Below are 16892 nucleotides of genomic sequence, written 5' to 3'. Positions count from 1 at the left end.
TCAAACAACCAGCTCCTGGTTTCATTGATCTGTTGGTTTGGTTTTTTTTTAGTTTCTATTTCATTTCTGCTCTTTTCTTTCCTTCTACTAGCTTTGGGTTTTGTTTTTTCTAGTTCCTTTAGATGTAAGGTTAAGTTGTTTGAGATTTTTCTTCTTGAAGTAGGCCTGTATTGCTATAAACTTCCCTCTTGGCACCACTTTTGTTGTATCTTGAAGATTTTGGACCATTGGTTTTTCATTTTCATTTGTGTCTCTGTAGCTTTTTTTTTTTATTTCCTCTTTGATTTCTTGGTTGATTTATTCATTGTTTAGTATCATGGTATTTAACTTCCATGTGTTTTTGGTCTTTCCAGATTGTTTTCTTATGGTTGATTTCTAGTTCCATAGCATCGTGGTCAGAAAAGATATGTGTTATGACTTCAGTCTTTTTGACTTTTTTTGAGACTTGTTTTGTGGCCTGATATGTGGTCTGTTCTGCAGAATGTTCCATGTGAACCGGAGAAGAATGTGTATTCTGCTGTTTTAGGATGGAATGTTCTGAATATATCTGTTAAATCCATTTAGTCCGATGTGTCACCATTTCCCTAGTGATACTCTGTTTGGATGATCTGTTCATTGATGTAAGTGGGGTGTTAAAAGTCCCCTACTATTATTATTGTATTGATTACTTCCTTTATGTTTGTTATTAACTGTTTAACGTATTTGGGTGCTTTCATGTTGGGTACATTAATGTTTACAATTCTTATATCTTGTTGGATTGTTTGCTTTATGATTATTGTAGCATCCTTCTTTGTCTCTTGTTGCAGTATTTGTTTTAAAACTATTTTTTCCATCTAAGCATTGCTACCCCAGCTTTCTTTTCACATTCATGTGCATGATAAACGTTTCTCCATCCCTTCACCTTCAGTCTGTTAGTGTCTTTAAGTCTGAAACGAGTGTCTTATAAGCAGTATATAGATGGGTCTTGTTTTTTTATCCATTCTGTCACCCTATGTCTTTTGGAGCATTTAGTCCATTTACATTCAAAGTAATTATTGATAGATATGTACCTTTTGCCATTTTGTTACTTGTTTTATGGTTGCTTTTATAGTTCTTCTGTGTTCCTTTGTTCCCTTGCTCTCTTCTCTCACGATTAGTTGGCTTTCTATAGTGATATACTTGGATTCCTTTTTATTTTTTGCATATCTATTACTGGCTTTTGATTTGTGGTTACCATTAGGTTTGTAAATAACATCTTGTGCATATAGCGGTCTGTGTTAAGCTGGTGTTCACTTTAGTTTGAACCATCCTTTACTCCTCTCCCACATTTTAGGTATATGATGTCATACTTTACATCCTTCTATTTTGTGAGTCCCTTGATTGATTTTTTACAGATATACTTATTTCTACTGCTTTTGTGTTTCCTACTTTTCATACTCTCACAGTCTTTCCCAAGAGTCCCCTTTAACATTTATAAGGCTGGGTTAGTGGTGATAAATTCCTTATACTTGTTTGTCTGAGAAACTCTTTATCTCTCCTGTTCTGAATGATAGCCTTGCTGGATAGAGTAATTTTGGCTGCAGATTGTTTTCGTTTCATCACTTTGAATATATCCTGCCACTCCCTTCTTCCCTGTAGTTTCTGCTGAAAAATTAGCTGATAGCCTTATGGGGTTTCCTTTGTATTTGATGTTCTTCTTTTCTCTTGCTGCTTTTAATATCCTCTCTGTATCACCACTTTTTGCCATTTTAATTACCATATGTCTTGGTGTGGACCTGCTGGGTTGATTTTGTTGGACTGTCTCTGTGACTCCTGGATCTGGATTTGTTTCCTTTCCCAGATTCTTGACGTTTTCAGCCGTTATTTCTTCACATAAATTTGCTCTCCCTTTTCTCTTTTCCTTCTGGGATCCTTGCATTGCGAATGTTATTACACTTGATGTGTCACTGGGTTCCCTAAGTCTATTCTCGTTTATAACTTGTTTGTCTCTCACCTGCTAATAAGCTCGATTACTTTCCATTACTCTGTCCTCAATGGATATGTTCTTCTGCTTCCTCCATTTATTCTATCTAGTGTATTTTTAATTTCATTTATTGTGTTCTTCATCTCTGATTGGTTCTTTTTTATGTCCTTGTTAAGGGTCTTACTAATGTCCTCCACTCTTAAGTCCAGTAACTATATGATCATTGCCCTATATTTTCTATCAGGCATGTTGCTTATCTCCATTTTGCGTAGGTCTCTTGCTGTGATTGTGTCCTATTCTTTTATTTGGGACGTATCCTTCTGCCTCATTTTGTCTCCCTGTCTGTTTCTATGTATTAGTAAAGTCAGCTATGTCTCCTGCTTTTGAAGGCAGTGGCCTTGTGAAGAATAGGTCCTGTGTGCCTGCAGGACACCGTCCCCTGTTCACCAAAACCTGGCGTTTCAGAGGTGTCTCCTGTGTGTTTGGAGTGCACCTGACTGTTGTGTCTGGGCCACGTTTACCTTCAGTCCCGCAGTCTGCAGCGGCTCTTTGCCTACTCTGGGCGATGTTTGGTCTCTGTGGTGTTAGTGGGCCAGTCTGGTTCCACCTTGGGCTTGAGTTGAGTCATACCAGGCATTTGTCAGAGATGCAGTAGCACCGAACTGCAGGCTGCTTTCCAGCATTGTCCCCTGAGAAGCTTTCATTGGCGGACAGGGCCTACAGTCAGATCAGCTTTCTGGCCCCAGCCCACTGCTGGGGCCACATTCTGACCTTCCCCTGTCCCCGGGCAGGAGGTACTCTGGAGCGGTGCTGGCCCCCATTGGGGCTGCTTGCACACAGCCAGGCTTGGGGGTGCTGCTTCTGATGGGCCCCTGCCCTGGAGTTTGTGGATGCACAAAGTGCCCAGGGTGTAGGAGTGTCCGTGTTCTCAAGGTTTGTTGGGTCTCCTGGGGGAGGAGACCACAGCGCTGGCACTGAGGCAGGCCTGGCTGTGGGTGTGGAGGGAAATGGCACCTGCCAGGTCCTTTGTTTTGCGTGTCCCGGAGGGACAGACACCTTTGGGAGACTCCTCCAGGACACGCTCTCACACTGCTGCTTCTATGCTGTATCTCCCCTGGGCTGTTTCTCGTGTTGGCTCTTTAAAGGCAGGGACTCAGTTTCCTCTTGACTTCTCGGCTCTCCCAAAGTTGAGCCTGCTGATTGATTGATTGATTGATTGATTGATTTTAGTTATATATTTTTTAAGTTTATTTACTTATTTTGAGAGACAGTGAGAACAAATGGGGGAGGGGCAGAGAGAGAGAGAGAGAGAGAGAGAGAGAGAGAATCCCAAGCAGTCTCCACACTATCAGCACAGAGCCTGACACAGGGCTCGACCCCATGAACTGTGAGATCGTGTCCTGAGTCAATATTGAGACATGCTCAACCGAGCCACCCAGGTGCCCAAGTCTGCTGATTTTTTTAAATTCCAGGTTTTAAGTTTTTCTGATTATAAGAATTGACAAAATTTAGCCTCTCTGGTTTACAAAGCCAGTGTTATGTGGATTTGTCTTCCCGTGCAGGCCCCCCTGTGTGACGGTCTGTTTCTCTCCCCTCTTCTGTGCCAGCAGGTTCCTCCCTCTGTGCACAGCCCCACTTTCATTTAGCTCCCCACCCTGTCTCCATACTCCCTACCCTCTTGGATGTAGCTTCTTCTTTACATTTATTTGCAGAGTCTGTTCTGCCCATCTTCAGGTCGTTTTCTGGGTTAATAACACTAATGTGAGTCTGGTTGTGTCTAGTTGTGTCCTGGGACGAGGTGAGCTTAGGGTCCTCCTACTGCACCATCTTCCAAATGCAGTTTCTCTGTATTTTAGTAGCACGTGGAATTTCAAGCTTGGTTGGAACTTGGCTTAACCTCTCGAGTGTATCCCATTTTGGCATTCCCAGATGTTTGATTCATACGCGGATTACTGAATCAGTCTGCAGCAAAGATAGTAGTGATCCGTGTACACTAAGTCTCATTTAAACATAACTTTTACTTGGGACACCTGGGTGGCTCAGTGAGTTAACTGTCCGACTTCAGCTCAGGTCATGATCTTTCAGTTCATGAGTTCAAGCCCCGCATCGGGCCCTGTGCTGTGACAGCTCAGAACCTGGAGCCTATTTAAGCTTCTGTGTCTCCCTCTCTCTCTGTCCCTCCCCTGCTTGCTCTTGCTCTCTCTCTCTCTCTCTCTCTCTCTCACAAGTAAATAAACATTAAAAAAAAATTTAGACATAACTTTTACTTAATAAACTAGGGCCTTTTTTTTTTTTTTTTGGATGGCTAGAAAACGTGTGAACATTAACAAAAGTTAACTCATTTAGCATTTGTCTCCCTGATAGCTTATGTCTAACTCTGAGTTCATGTTCCATCCAGGGAGGTGGGTTTCTCCTTCATGCATGGTATGAATTTCTAACAGTGATAGTTTATCATTTGTGTAACGGAATTACCTGGGGGACAGGTGAGCTCTCAGTCACTGGAGCTAACGAGGCTGTGGTTGATCACCAACTGACAGAGCTATAGATGGAATCCCTTCCCTGTGGGATAGTAAACATCAAGTCTGGTTCTGTACATGGATGCATTATACTGCAAAAATACAACGATTCTGAAAATCACAGGGGAAATACTTATTGTATAAGTCGGAGCTTCCCAAACTTCCTTGGCCCATGATGGTTAGTGTCTTTCCATAGTATCACTAGACCAAATGTTTTTTTATTATGTTGTAGTTTTTGAGATGTTACCTAACAATTTTTATATGAAGTAGTTAAGTCAAACAACTTACTAGTGGTTCTCAGAGTACATTGCAGATGTCACTGTGTTCCTCTTAAAAACTTAAAATATTCTGGGGGTGTTGTGATGCTCAGGACACCACAGCTCACAGTTTGGGAACTGTAGCCATACGCAAAAAATGTGTGTATACTCTCTGTGTGTAACTGATCAGGTTTGTATGTATGTAAACAAAGACTGGAAGAAAACAAAGTACAAGTTATGTTTGGCTTATAGATGATTAAAATAATTTTTTTTACGTTTATTTATTTTTGAGAGACAGAATCAGAGCACAAATGGGGGAAAGACAGAGAGAGAGGGAGACACAGAATCCGAAGCAGGCTCCCGGCTCTGAGCTGTCAGCACAGAGCCTGACATGGGGCTGGAACTCCCAAACCGTGAGACCTGAGCCAAAGTCAGAAGCTTAACCAACTGAGCCATCCAGGCGCCCCGATTTTAAAATATTTAAGCCCTTTTATTTTTTATTTTTTTTAACGTTTATTTATTTTTGAGACAGAGAGAGACAGAGCATGAACGGGGGAGGGGCAGAGAGAGGGAGTCACAGAATCTGAAACAGGCTCCAGGCTCTGAGCTGTCAGCACAGAGCCCGATGCGGGGCTCAAACTCACGGACCGTGAGATCGTGACCTGAGCCGAAGTCGGCCACTCAACTGACTGAGCCACCCAGGCGCCCCTATTTAAGCCCTTTTAAATCATGTTTTCCTTCTAATTTATTTCTGATTCTTGGGTCTCTGGGTGCAGTCAAGGCTTGTTCTTAGGTCCTTCCTACAGGAAGGAGCTGGACAGACAAGAGGCTTCTTTTAAGCTCTGGGGCAAGAGTAGTGTGGGAAATTCCACTGCTAAGGAACCCGGCCTTTTGTGATTAAAATTAACTGTGTTCTCTTTTAGGACCATAGGGTGTTTTGGCTGATTACAGGAATTATGTTTATGGGAAGTGGCCTCATCTGGAGGCGTCTGCTGTCATTCCTGGGACGACAGCTCGAAGCTCCTTTGCCTCCTGTGGTATGTGGTGTGGAGAGTCTGGCTCGCAGCAGTGCAGCACAGGGGTCACATCTGGGCTTACGTGGGCACAGGCTCTGCAACCCTGAACACATCACTTAATTTCTCTAAGCCTCCCTCACTTTCCCCATCTGCCAGTTAAAGTGCTAGTGGGAGAGTTAAATAATATACGTAAAGTACTTGTTAGCACAGTGCCTGGCACAGTAAACAAGTTAGAAGTACTTTTTCTGTGTGCAGCACCGTGACGAGCATTACGTATTTAGACAGATGTTAGCAGTGCTGCCGCAGGCTTTGTCATAACCCCAGCTGAAATGTAGACAATGTAGTGTCCTCATCAAGATAAAAGTTTACCCTTTTTCTTCCCCTTCTACTCCTTGTTCACAGCAGGAGTAAGCACGTAAGGTACCGATACAAGTCTTACGGTCCTTCCCTCGTGTGGTAGGTAGTTCTCATTTTACTAGGGGCTTTTCTTTTCAGACAGACACCAACTAAAATGATTAATTTCCCTTCTTTATTTAGATGGCCTCTTTACCCAAAAAAACCCTTCAGGCAGACAGAAGCATGGAAATGAAACACAGCTTCCGGCCAGATGGACCCGGATCAAGCAGGAGTGTCCTGACAACCCGGTAGAGACGGGACTATTTTTTTATAGTAGTCACGAGAAACTTCTGATACCTTTATTTTCTTTTAAGAATCATAGACTTGAAAAAAATCACTGATACTTAAATTATAATGTCTGATAAAAATATTAGGGCACTCACAGTACTAGAACTTAATTGCAAAGTACTTGCTTTGTAAAAGGCCAAAATTCTATCTTCCACAAACTGAAAAAGCTGTTTTTAGAGACATGATGTGAGGCATGGAGAGACTGATTTATACATATCAAAAAAAGTACAGCCTCACGCCAAGCAAAGCCTGAAAACTTGATGAACCCGTGTGATGAGACCAGGTAGCGGCCCTTAGGAAGTTCCCAAGAACAAGATTCCCTGTGCTGACTCTCAGGTGACTGGAAAGGTAGGAAAATCTATATTAACCTCAAAACACACTTGGAAAGTTTGTGCTTTAAATCAGTCTTTTCTTCAATTTGCCTCCTTTTTATATAAGGCAAATAAAAATGAAACGATTGAACATCAGCTTACATGGATTCCATTTAATCAAGATTTCACTTTCTTGAACCCTGGAACAATTTTTCTTTGCTTGGCTATAACAAAGCCTTTAGAAATAGTGTCAAAAGAAACCATTTCCCTTCTGTTGCTTGGTCGTTCCCAGACTTTAGACAGAGGGGTCACCTCGACCACCCCCGAAAAAAAGTGTACATAGCCACAGATGGGCTTCCTAAAACCAAAAGGTGGATAAACTTCAGAATTTTGTCTACAGTCAGGTTGGGATTCAAAAACTGTGGCTATTTGTAAGTCTCAAAATTGCTATCCTACTTACCATCTTAACTACCATTTTTATATTTTCTGGAGGTTAGTTATGCAGAACATTATAGCTTTCCTTCCCTTCAAAAGTAACATGGAAGATTCCAGAGAGTCCAGAGCAGCTCTTGTACTCCAAAGAACAAATATGCCAGTGATGTTGGGGTCACCTGATACTACAATAGGATGTCATATGGGGAAGTTTAGGAGTCCATTTACCAAGTGGTTTGGTGATAGCTCCTGGAACAGCATTTTTATTCCTAATTTGAAAGAAAACGGATGAAGTTGTCAATTTTCCCCAGTCCCAGGTGTGGTTACAGGAGGCCTTCAAAGGTGGAAGATAGAATGGCAGGAGCTGGCCTGAGCTCAGCACAGAGTGGCCCCCAAGTACGCTCTGTGGTGTGGGTGTTGGGACATGGATAGACGTGGCTCTCTAGTGTCCTAAATCTGTGTGGTGGTTTTCAAGACAAAGTCTCTCTGATAATCCTTAGATTTCACAGGACACTCTTTGGCCCACCTCAGTGCACCTGCTGCTGGTCTTGTGCTATCACTGTAAAGTAGGTTATAAACATTAACTGTGACAGGGGAAGAATTGAAAGCCCAGAGGGCTTTGATTTGACTGAGATCAGACACAATTGAATTTTGGCCTTTTTCCTCTTGGTGTGACTTAGTTTGCAGACTTGGGTAAAATAATTTTTTTGATGAGTCCCATCTCGTCAATAAAAGGGAAATGGCTATTACCTCCTTAGTCTGCAGAGAAGTCACTGATGGTTTATCAGGTTCTCTAAGGTGCTCACATCAAGGAGGATTTCAAAAATGGCAGCTAGCTCTGCTTAGCGGACAGTAAGTAATAAGATGGCCTACACTGAAAATTACAAAGTTCAGTGGTTTTAAATTTTGAAACAGACTGAGCACATAAACTTCTGTAAATAAACGATAATACCAAATACTTGGTTACGTAAGCGAGCAGTCTTATCGCCTGTTTAACAAGTTCAAGGAACAATATTCTTCAGACTGTTCATTTTTGGAAGGCAGAAAATAGCATCCTAAAATGACATCTGAACACTCGCTTTATTCTTGATAAACCGATTGTGATGAATAACCACTAAATAAAAAGATAGTGGGGAGTCATTCTAAAAGTTGTACACAGCTTTATTTTTTGGAATTGCAATGTTAAACACACTTTAAGTGGTACCTGTGGAGGTGGGCTAATGGATGGTGCCTGGACTGGGGCATTCAGAGATCTGAGTTTATTCCAAGACCCACTTCAGATCTTTCTAGATCTGCAGTACAAAGGCATAAAACCATTCTGATCTCGAAGCAAGTTGTTACATATACATAGAAAAACAGACCGCAAGTATGTACCTGTGTTTTGATATCTTGAAATAAAGGTAACTGAGTTAAATTATTAAGTTCAGATTTGTGTTAATGAGAGCTTAAAACCCTACAAGATGTTTCCATTTCTGTTATGCATTTCAGAATCCATGCTGAGAACTACAGTTAGTGGAGTGAAAACGTAACCACATAATGCATTGGACTCTGTGCCAGGTTGACCTCCGACAGTAGGAATACAAATTAGCACTTCTGAATATGGCTAAATGTCCTATATAAAATCCTACACGAAAACTTGCCTCCAACCTTATACATTTTAACCTTCTCTGCCCAGTGCTTGCTATCTGGTATGTTTAAGCATTAAGAAGAATGTAAGTCATTAATGATCGTGTTTCAACACAGGCCCTATCAGTGAAGCGTGGACGTCTTCCGCGGTGCTGGCAGCGTAAAGGAACCCACGCTTGTAAGGAAAGGTCCAGTACTAGACAGGCATCCGTTCTGCACTCAGACTTCTCAACTTGTACAACTTGTCAACAGTCAACTAATTTCTGGGCCCTAAAGATGAATTTCCCTTAAACTAAAAAGAATAATTCACATAAGAACTAGCAATAATTGTTACCCATATGAAACCAAATGGTATTTGTGCTTTTTGCTGTTCCCTAGGGAACCATGCAGATGGCCTGCCTCTTTAGGAAAGGGGACAGTCACAGGACTCATCCAGAGGTGACTTTGTGTCCTGTTTCCCTGTATGTACTCACCTGTGCTCACAATGAACTCTAGTAGCTTTCCCTAGATTTCTAATTCAACTTTTACTCTTCTGCTGGACTCCTTCTTTGGACCAGTCTCTACTCTGCCTCTAGAGAAGCTGGGTTCTTGTCATTACTTCTCCCTGCACTTTTAGTACCTTTCACTAGTGTGCTTCCCTGTTACAGGATCAGTAGTAATGGTTTCTCACATTTTTTGTGAAGCTAAAACCCTGGGGTAGATCCCTTTCCCTTACCTATGCCACACTGCAGGACTGGCGGTTGAAATCTGCTAAAACCAGCCCAGGAACAAGAGAGACCAAGGCCTGCTTCTCTGCCTGGTCCCTTGCAGTGGCCGCTGGCTCAGGCCAGATCTCTTCTCTCTACATAGTTTGTACCAACTCAGTGCGACAGCAGCTCCTCTTGGGAGGTCCTAGAACAAGTGGAAAGTCACTAGATGCCACAGTTAGGACAGCCGCTTCTACAAAAGCATTTGAGGGCACTAAAAGGTAAGGAGGTTTTAGGCTTGTATTTATCCTTCACTATACAAAACACTGAAAATGAAATAATCCTCCCAAGAAGGGACCAAATCAGGTACAGCAGGTGCCTTTGCAGTTGTGAGGTTATCCTTCACCCCCTTACTTTTCACTATACTAGTTCTCTAATTTGTTTTCCTATATACTACACTAGTTCACTTTGATTGGAATGGGTCACCGTTTTTAAAAGGAAATTTTTAGGAGAAATTGTGATAGAGAACCACAGAGAGAGAGGTCTTTCCAGGCATCAGAAAGACATAGCTAGTCCTGTGAAGAGGAGAGACATTGTACAAAGGTTTGAGCACAGGCAGTAAGTCAGGAAGAAGTTTAAATGCAAGGGAAGCAAGGACTGAAACTCTGGAAGAGGAGGGGACCTGGCTCACCAGAGCCCCTGTCACCGTCTACTGCATCGTCATCCCAGACAGAGACATCTCTACTCCCAGGAGCCCTGCCCCCAGCAGGAACGCTCCCCCTGGAGATGACTGGGCACAAGAGACGGACGCAGAGGAGGCCAGCCTTTAGTCTAGGCCAAGGCTGTAGACGTGAAGTGCCCCAGAGAGTCGGGCTCCCAAAGAGCTCCTTCCAGCAGCAACGACAACTTGGTTCTGCAGAGGACACAAAACATTTTGATGATTCATAATGCCTTTAGTTTCTGCCATAATCCAGGCATCACGTTATGCTCTGGTGATAAGATGTTGTTTAAATCCCGCATTCTCAGATCTGTAGGTTCAGAAAACCAGGGCTGAGGAAGTTCCGTCCCTTCTCTGGGGGCAGGCCCTGCTGCTTGAACCAGTTTCGGAACCGTCCTTCAGAAGTGTCTTCAAAGCCTGCAGCCAGTGTTTAAACTGTTTTCCCGGGCAGCAGGTCTACATGCTGGGAGCCTGGACTTGATGATCCTAAACCCAGGCTGGCCAGGGTCCAGCCGGCCAGAGCAGGGAATGACCGTGAAACGGCCAAACCTCCTGTGAAAAGTTCTGATTTGATTTTGAGAACTACAGATGGAATCCAGAAGTAATAATGGCTAACATTTCCTGACCCCTTACCACACTGCCCTTTGCTGTTTTATACCCTAGTGTCAAAAGGAAAAATGAAAATCTTGCCTTCCTCTTATTTATGGAAGTATTTACTTGATTTGCCTGTAGTTTAGTTTCATAGTTGAGCTTGGTCTCCATTTCACACCTTCCTTTCCTGCCTCCTGTCCAGCTAGTCAACCTCCTCCTGGTTCCTGGCAGCTCACCTTCCCCGGCTCCCGCTTTCTGACTGCCTTTGGCTCTTGCTCAGCATACGTGGGCCTGTGTTACCGGGCACATTTCCACCCAGATGGTAAGCACCTGCGTGCAGGAACCAGACGTCAGGTTTGCGTGCTTCTCCGGGGCGTCGTATGACCTAGCGCGGCCAAGGCTCCCCTGTGCGCCCCGTCCTGACTCTGGCTTCATGCTCTCGAGTCTTCAGACTCCCAACCTGAGTCTCCGTAAACCACCACTCTGACTGGCCTCAGGTGGTCTGTGTCCATCTCTAAGCTACTCCCATGCTGCCATCCCAGGTGTGTGTTGTGCAGGTGGGGGGAGGGGGGGGTTGGTGCAGCACATTCAGTGTTCACCCCAGGGGAATGGTCGTTACAAAGGAGAACGTGCAGCATTGTACGCAGTCAACCATAACTTCTAGATGATCTGTACCACTCCTCAGGTGGCAGAAGGGATGCTGGGTATTTGTGATTCTTAGGTGGGTTCTTGATAACATCTAACTTTCAGAAAATGCATTTTAAATGCAAGCCAAGCTTACAACACATTCTGTCACCAGACATTCGGAGAATCCTCCCATAAACTTCATCTCTTTTTCTGGATAACCCTAAACTTTTACTTAACCAGGCTTGACTATATAGATGGTAAAGCAAGAGCCATCGGAACTGGTGGCCACCCGAGAGCAGTTTCACTAAACGGCAAGAAGCTGGAGGTCACCCACCCTGCCACACTCCATGATCTATGAAGGCCTCCCATTCCACCGTTAGTACTGGTCAGACTTTCAGACTATGCTTTAGCCTTAAGCCTGTCAACTTCCCACGTGTATAAATCTTGTTTCTCTCTCTCAAAGCTCACACAGTTCTGTAGAACATCCTCTCCTAAATGAATGAATGGGTTTGGTACTTTAGCTTTATATGTGAAGATAAAACTCTTTAACTGCTGTACCCATTAAAATCCAAAATGTGCATACCTTTTGGTCTAGCAGTCTGCTAAGAATATCATTAGCACAATTGGTTTCTTGTAATGGTTAGAGAGAGGGAGAGAGAATTCCAAGCAGGCTCCATGCTGTCAGCACGGAGGCTGACACAGGGTTTGATCTCCCCAACTGTGAGATCATGACCTGAGCCCAGATCAAGATTGTCAGATGCTTAACTGAGCCACCCAGGAACCCTGAGGCTTGCACAATTCTATAAAAATGGAAATAATGGAGAAAGGGAACCAAATAAAACCAATACGATGCAGCCATTGAAAAGACACCAACAGCTCCATGTGTATTGGTCTGAGAAGAGCCATCAGATGCTATAGAGCACATGGAGGTGACGAGGCCGGGCAGGTAGAGTGCGTGCACGTTTACGTGTTTGTCCCGGAATCTGGGCGAAACCGTGCCAGCATATTAATAGTGGTTATCTGCCATGGTGGGGTTTGCAAACTCTCTGAAAGGGCCAAGATGATGATTACTTCAGGCTGTGGGGGACCTCGGTCTCTGGGACAGCGAATCGCCCACCATTGCATTACAGTAGCTGCCACAGAGACATGGGAGCAGGAATGTGTTCTGATAAAACTAGGGACGCTTCATACAAGTCTCAGGTGTCACCCAGCCACTTAAACTGTAATAATCATTTTTAGCTCATGGCCTGTACAAAAACTAGTCCCACAGGCTGTAATTTGCCAGCCCAGCCCTGAGGGTTGAATGGGAAAGTGATGAGATTGTGTATGGATGTCATTTCCTTTGTGTTCCTCTTTTTCACATACAATCTTTTAGATGAAAGACCACCCCGCCCCCTCCCGCCCACAGCCTTAGGATATAAACATCCAAAGGATAGTCTTCATACCCACCTTGTTTTTCGACCTCACGGTAATCACGGAGCTCCCAAACCTTGAACTTGCCTGTAAAGCAGTGTCTGTTAATGGTCTTTTGAAAACATACTGTGATATCTTATCAGTTTAAAATAAGGGAAAGGGTGCACTTCTGTGGTTTCTCTTTCTTCATTCCTTCAGGAGGTACTTACTTCAGGAGAAATCAGTACATACTGAGCCTGAAAGGAAGGGGAGAGAAGGGAGACTTGTGTTACTGTCGATGCAGGTTTTAACCGCTCATCGTGAAGCCCCACACTCACATCTACATTCTGGAGAAGTCCTCAACTCGTGCATGCCCTTTGACACCAGAAATTCCACTCACAGGAGTGTAGCTCAAGAAGACAGATGGACAGAAATGTTCATATATGGATATTTATATCCTTATTTGTAACCGTGAAATGAAATGGACGGAGGGACTAATAGTCCCTCAGATAACGTCTACATAAACTATGGTGTGTCCACAGATAAAACAGGCAGCCAGGAAGTCCACTGTATGAGAATAGAAGGCATGGAGAAATGTTAACTACGTTGGCAGGGAAGACCAGACCAAGTTACAAAATTGTGGACAAGATGATCACGGCTGTTAATAAGCCCTATCCACACACACACTAATGGTGAAGAGTGTCCTAAAGAATCAGCTCCTGGTGCAGGGCCCTGGCCTGCCCTCTCCTAGCACTGTGACCTGGTGCGCCTTCCTCACGGACATTCGACGTCTTCATCTGGCACAGTACCCACATAGTAGCTTGGAGGTGGCTTGAAGAAGTAGCAGTGAGGGAGACATCTATCAAGTGTTAACGCAGTGCCAAGTACAGAGTAAGTGCACAATAAATGGGAACCATTAAGCCGACAGAAAAGCATACCAGAAGGCTACACCTCAGAAGGTTAACAGAAGGCATCGTCTCTGCAGAGTGCAAATCTAGGTAGAGGATTCGTACCACTTGTATTTTCTAAAATTTTTACAATGAACTGTACTTTTGCAATTAAATAAGGTTGTTTAAATTTAAAAATGGTGTTTTAGGCCCAGGCAACTTAAAAAAAAACCCACCTGAGAAAAGGGATGAACAGGAAGCAGTGAACAGGAAACAAAAGAGGGGGCGTTTTGATGGAATCCCAGGGGGCTGCCATGGGCCCTAACCAAGCAAGGCAGGCTGGGACCAGAACGAGCAGGACACTACGTCCAACTGGACTTGAGCTACAGTGCAAGCAGACGTGGAAGAATGCAGGGCTGCTCGGGCCTATGCCACACAGGCAAGTGATTGTGCCCTGACCGCCAGACAGCTCAGAAACCGTCAGAGTTGCGCAGCGGACACGATGTCACAAGGCATCCGCAGGTAGCCGCCTTTCCCAGCGTAGCCTAGGATTCCACACGGGCCCACGTTACCTTTTCCTCAGGACACGGAGCTGCCCAGGATTTGCATCTGCCCGTCATGTCACCAAAGGTGGTCTGTTTGCCATTGTAGACGTACACCCGGCCATCTTCCCCTCCCAGCAGCCCGGATGTGATGTCTGTTATCCGCAGTGGGGCTGCCACGAGGATTTCATCTGCAGACGACAGAAATCAGAACTAGGTCCTAACCCAACCCCCCGCAAGTCCCATGAACGCATCCCCTAAATCGTCTACCCGGTTTCATCCCAGCATAGTCAAGGCTCTGGTCCCCAGTCAATCATTCCTGGACAACAACTGACATGCATGGCTCTCATGTTACCACCTTCAAGAAGTAGAACTTTCTCTTGGCTCTGGTCTTACCGAGCTCTAAAATCTACCTAAAGGCCTTGGGTCACTGAGCTGTCGATGCTAAGGGCAGAGCCTACATGACCCAGTTCGGGGGCCGGTCTGATGACTGGGGAGCCAGTTCTTGGCCAGAGGCCCTGTTCCTCTCCTACCTAAGCCGTCGCCATCCAGGTCACTCAAGTGCAGAATGCCACCGAATCGGGAGAAGCGGCGGTCTCCGCTGAAGGTGCCAAGCAGAGGCGGCTGCGTGTCCAGCGTCAGTTCATACATCCGACCGGTTCCACCCTGGTGCAAGGTCATGGTCAGGAACGCCATCTTAGACTTCTCATCTGAAACAAACCAGGGCATGGTGTCTGCTGCCATCACAGGAATGAAGAGAAAATGTAAAGCGCTGAATGGAGTCCTATTCTCGCTTCAGTCTTCTGTACCTTGAGTGACACAACTGCTCAGAATCCCACGGACTGGGGTGGGGGGGAGGTTAGCGCTGACCAACTGTGGCCATGAGGAGACCAAACACTGGGTAGGCTCAGTGACGTCCCATCAGACAGGTCTGACCCCTGCAATACATTCTCCATACAACCATCTTTTTTTACATCACAAATTTCCTGTGAGATACACAGTCTAAATTCTTCACGAGGCCTTCCGCGGGCTCAGGAGGCCTTAGAGAATTGGCTACTTAAAGCTCTAGTGTTTGGGGGCCACGTCCCCCTTCTCACCCACACGTCACCCATCACAGATTTAAACCACAGCCCCTTCTATTTCTTAAGTCTGGGCCTCTGAACATGATGTGCTGTCTGCCTGGAACCGGCATCCTTCCCCCACACCCCTCTGCCGGCCGACTCCTGCGCTTCTGGAACGCGGCCCTGCTCTCGCCTCTGCTGCAAAGCCTTCCCTTCCCTCCTGTGTGCGGCCACAACACGCTGTGCCTGCTGCTTCCCGTGCCCCTCGCAGGGGAGCCTCGCTTCTGTTCACCGGGCCTCTCCTGCACCTGGCTGTCAGTTCCATAAGCAATGGGACCGTGACTTAGTCCCACAATGTGCTTAGAAACACGTTGCTTGGTTCAGTGCACGTATGGGATGGATGGTTTTTAAATGGGTGAATATTGAACGGTTTTTAAACAAAGCTAGAATTTCGCCTATATAGATCATCTGGAACACAACCTTCATTTCAGAAATAAGTACCTTCTCAAAAACAACAATGGCATCTGTCGGTTGGGGTTACTGGTCCTGGGAGGCTTACGATGACCCAGGCAACGCGTCCATGAACAGGTACAATCTTGTGTCAGTGTCTTAGTATTGTGTGTAGAACTGACTACAGTAAAACCTTGGATTGTAAGTAACTTGTTCTGCGAGTGTTCTGAAAGACTAGCAACCATTGCTAATAAGCTTTAACCTGATCAATGAGCGATGTCTTACAATGAGTCATATATGACCCTGAATGTCACATGACCACAGCTGAGCCACTGGTTCTTGAAATTCGCTTTGATGTACAAGTGCTTTGGATTACAAGTGTGTTTCCGGAATAAATTATGCTTGCAAACCAAGGTTGTACTGTATTTTCTTGGACAGCCTTCCCTCATGCCCTGTTCATAGCCAGCTGTCAACTAGAACCAACTGAAAGCTCAAAGCAGAGCCAAGAATGGCGGTGGGAATAACAGCGAGGACAAAAAGGAAACAGCCAGCACTTTGAAAGGTTCAGCAATCTGGGCTCTTGAACATAAAAGTACAACCTGACCCAGAACAATATTCCCAAGAGGACAGTGTTTCCATAAACTACAACCGCTAAAATTCAGGGTGAAAGCCCAAAGTATGAAGAAACGTCAAAACGAGAGGACATTCTTACGCCCTTCTGCTTCCTGAAGGGACTCGAGCTCCCTGGGGTCACAGAACACAGTAATGCTGGGAGCTCTGGCCACAGGGAGGAGGATGAAGTGCCTGCCTGCAGGGGCGGGGGACAAATGTGGCTTCTCCCTCTGGCTCTGCCTGCCTGCAGGGTGGGCATATCATGCTGGTTTTGCTGCTCGCGGGACGCACACAGACCACAGCCAGGTCTGCCTTCTAGATGCACTCCTGAGTCCACACCTCTGCCGCTCGTACTGCAGGCCAGATGTGATGGCCTGCAGACCCAAACTCTCTCTCAGAGAAGTCACCCCATGGTCACTTTGTGGGCCAAGATCAGAAAAGCCTGAACGTGGCTGCCCATCCAGACCACATTCTCCAACCCAGTTTTTAGAAGACACATATTTTGATAGGAATGATTCATGAGTCCACTTCTCAAATGGCTC

General features: G+C 45.0%; 2 protein-coding genes across 9 annotated transcripts in view; one reads left to right on the top strand and one right to left on the bottom strand.

Moving 5' to 3' along the window:
* MRS2 (magnesium transporter MRS2) overlaps positions 1–13041 on the top strand; it is a 39552-nt gene extending 26511 nt beyond the window's left edge. For 2 of the 4 annotated variants that reach the window (XM_047857871.1, XM_047857870.1), the window contains 2 exons: positions 5639–5752; positions 6269–6877. In XM_047857871.1, coding sequence (XP_047713827.1) covers positions 5639–5752; positions 6269–6379 — 225 coding nt within the window. In that variant the 3' untranslated portion in view covers positions 6380–6877. Of the gene's footprint in view, positions 1–5638; positions 5753–6268; positions 6878–8646; positions 9656–13017 lie in introns of those variants that run through there. The other 2 variants (XR_007152035.1, XR_007152034.1) reach the window with 2 other exon arrangements.
* Positions 9837–16892, bottom strand: part of GPLD1 (glycosylphosphatidylinositol specific phospholipase D1) — a 68032-nt gene continuing 60976 nt past the window's right edge. For 2 of the 5 annotated variants that reach the window (XM_047857863.1, XM_047857866.1), the window contains 5 exons: positions 14761–14937; positions 14258–14418; positions 13029–13055; positions 12856–12906; positions 9837–10383 (listed from right to left, as the gene is read on the bottom strand). In XM_047857863.1, coding sequence (XP_047713819.1) covers positions 10297–10383; positions 12856–12906; positions 13029–13055; positions 14258–14418; positions 14761–14937 — 503 coding nt within the window. In that variant the 3' untranslated portion in view covers positions 9837–10296. Of the gene's footprint in view, positions 10384–10855; positions 11110–12855; positions 12907–13028; positions 13056–14257; positions 14419–14760; positions 14938–16892 lie in introns of those variants that run through there. The other 3 variants (XR_007152033.1, XM_047857865.1, XM_047857864.1) reach the window with 3 other exon arrangements.

The sequence above is a fragment of the Prionailurus viverrinus genome, chromosome B2 (genome assembly GCF_022837055.1).
Source record: "Prionailurus viverrinus isolate Anna chromosome B2, UM_Priviv_1.0, whole genome shotgun sequence".
NCBI classification, from domain to species: Eukaryota; Metazoa; Chordata; class Mammalia; order Carnivora; family Felidae; genus Prionailurus; species Prionailurus viverrinus.
Note: the sequence above shows the minus strand (reverse complement) of the source record. Positions and strands in the feature narration are given on the sequence as shown.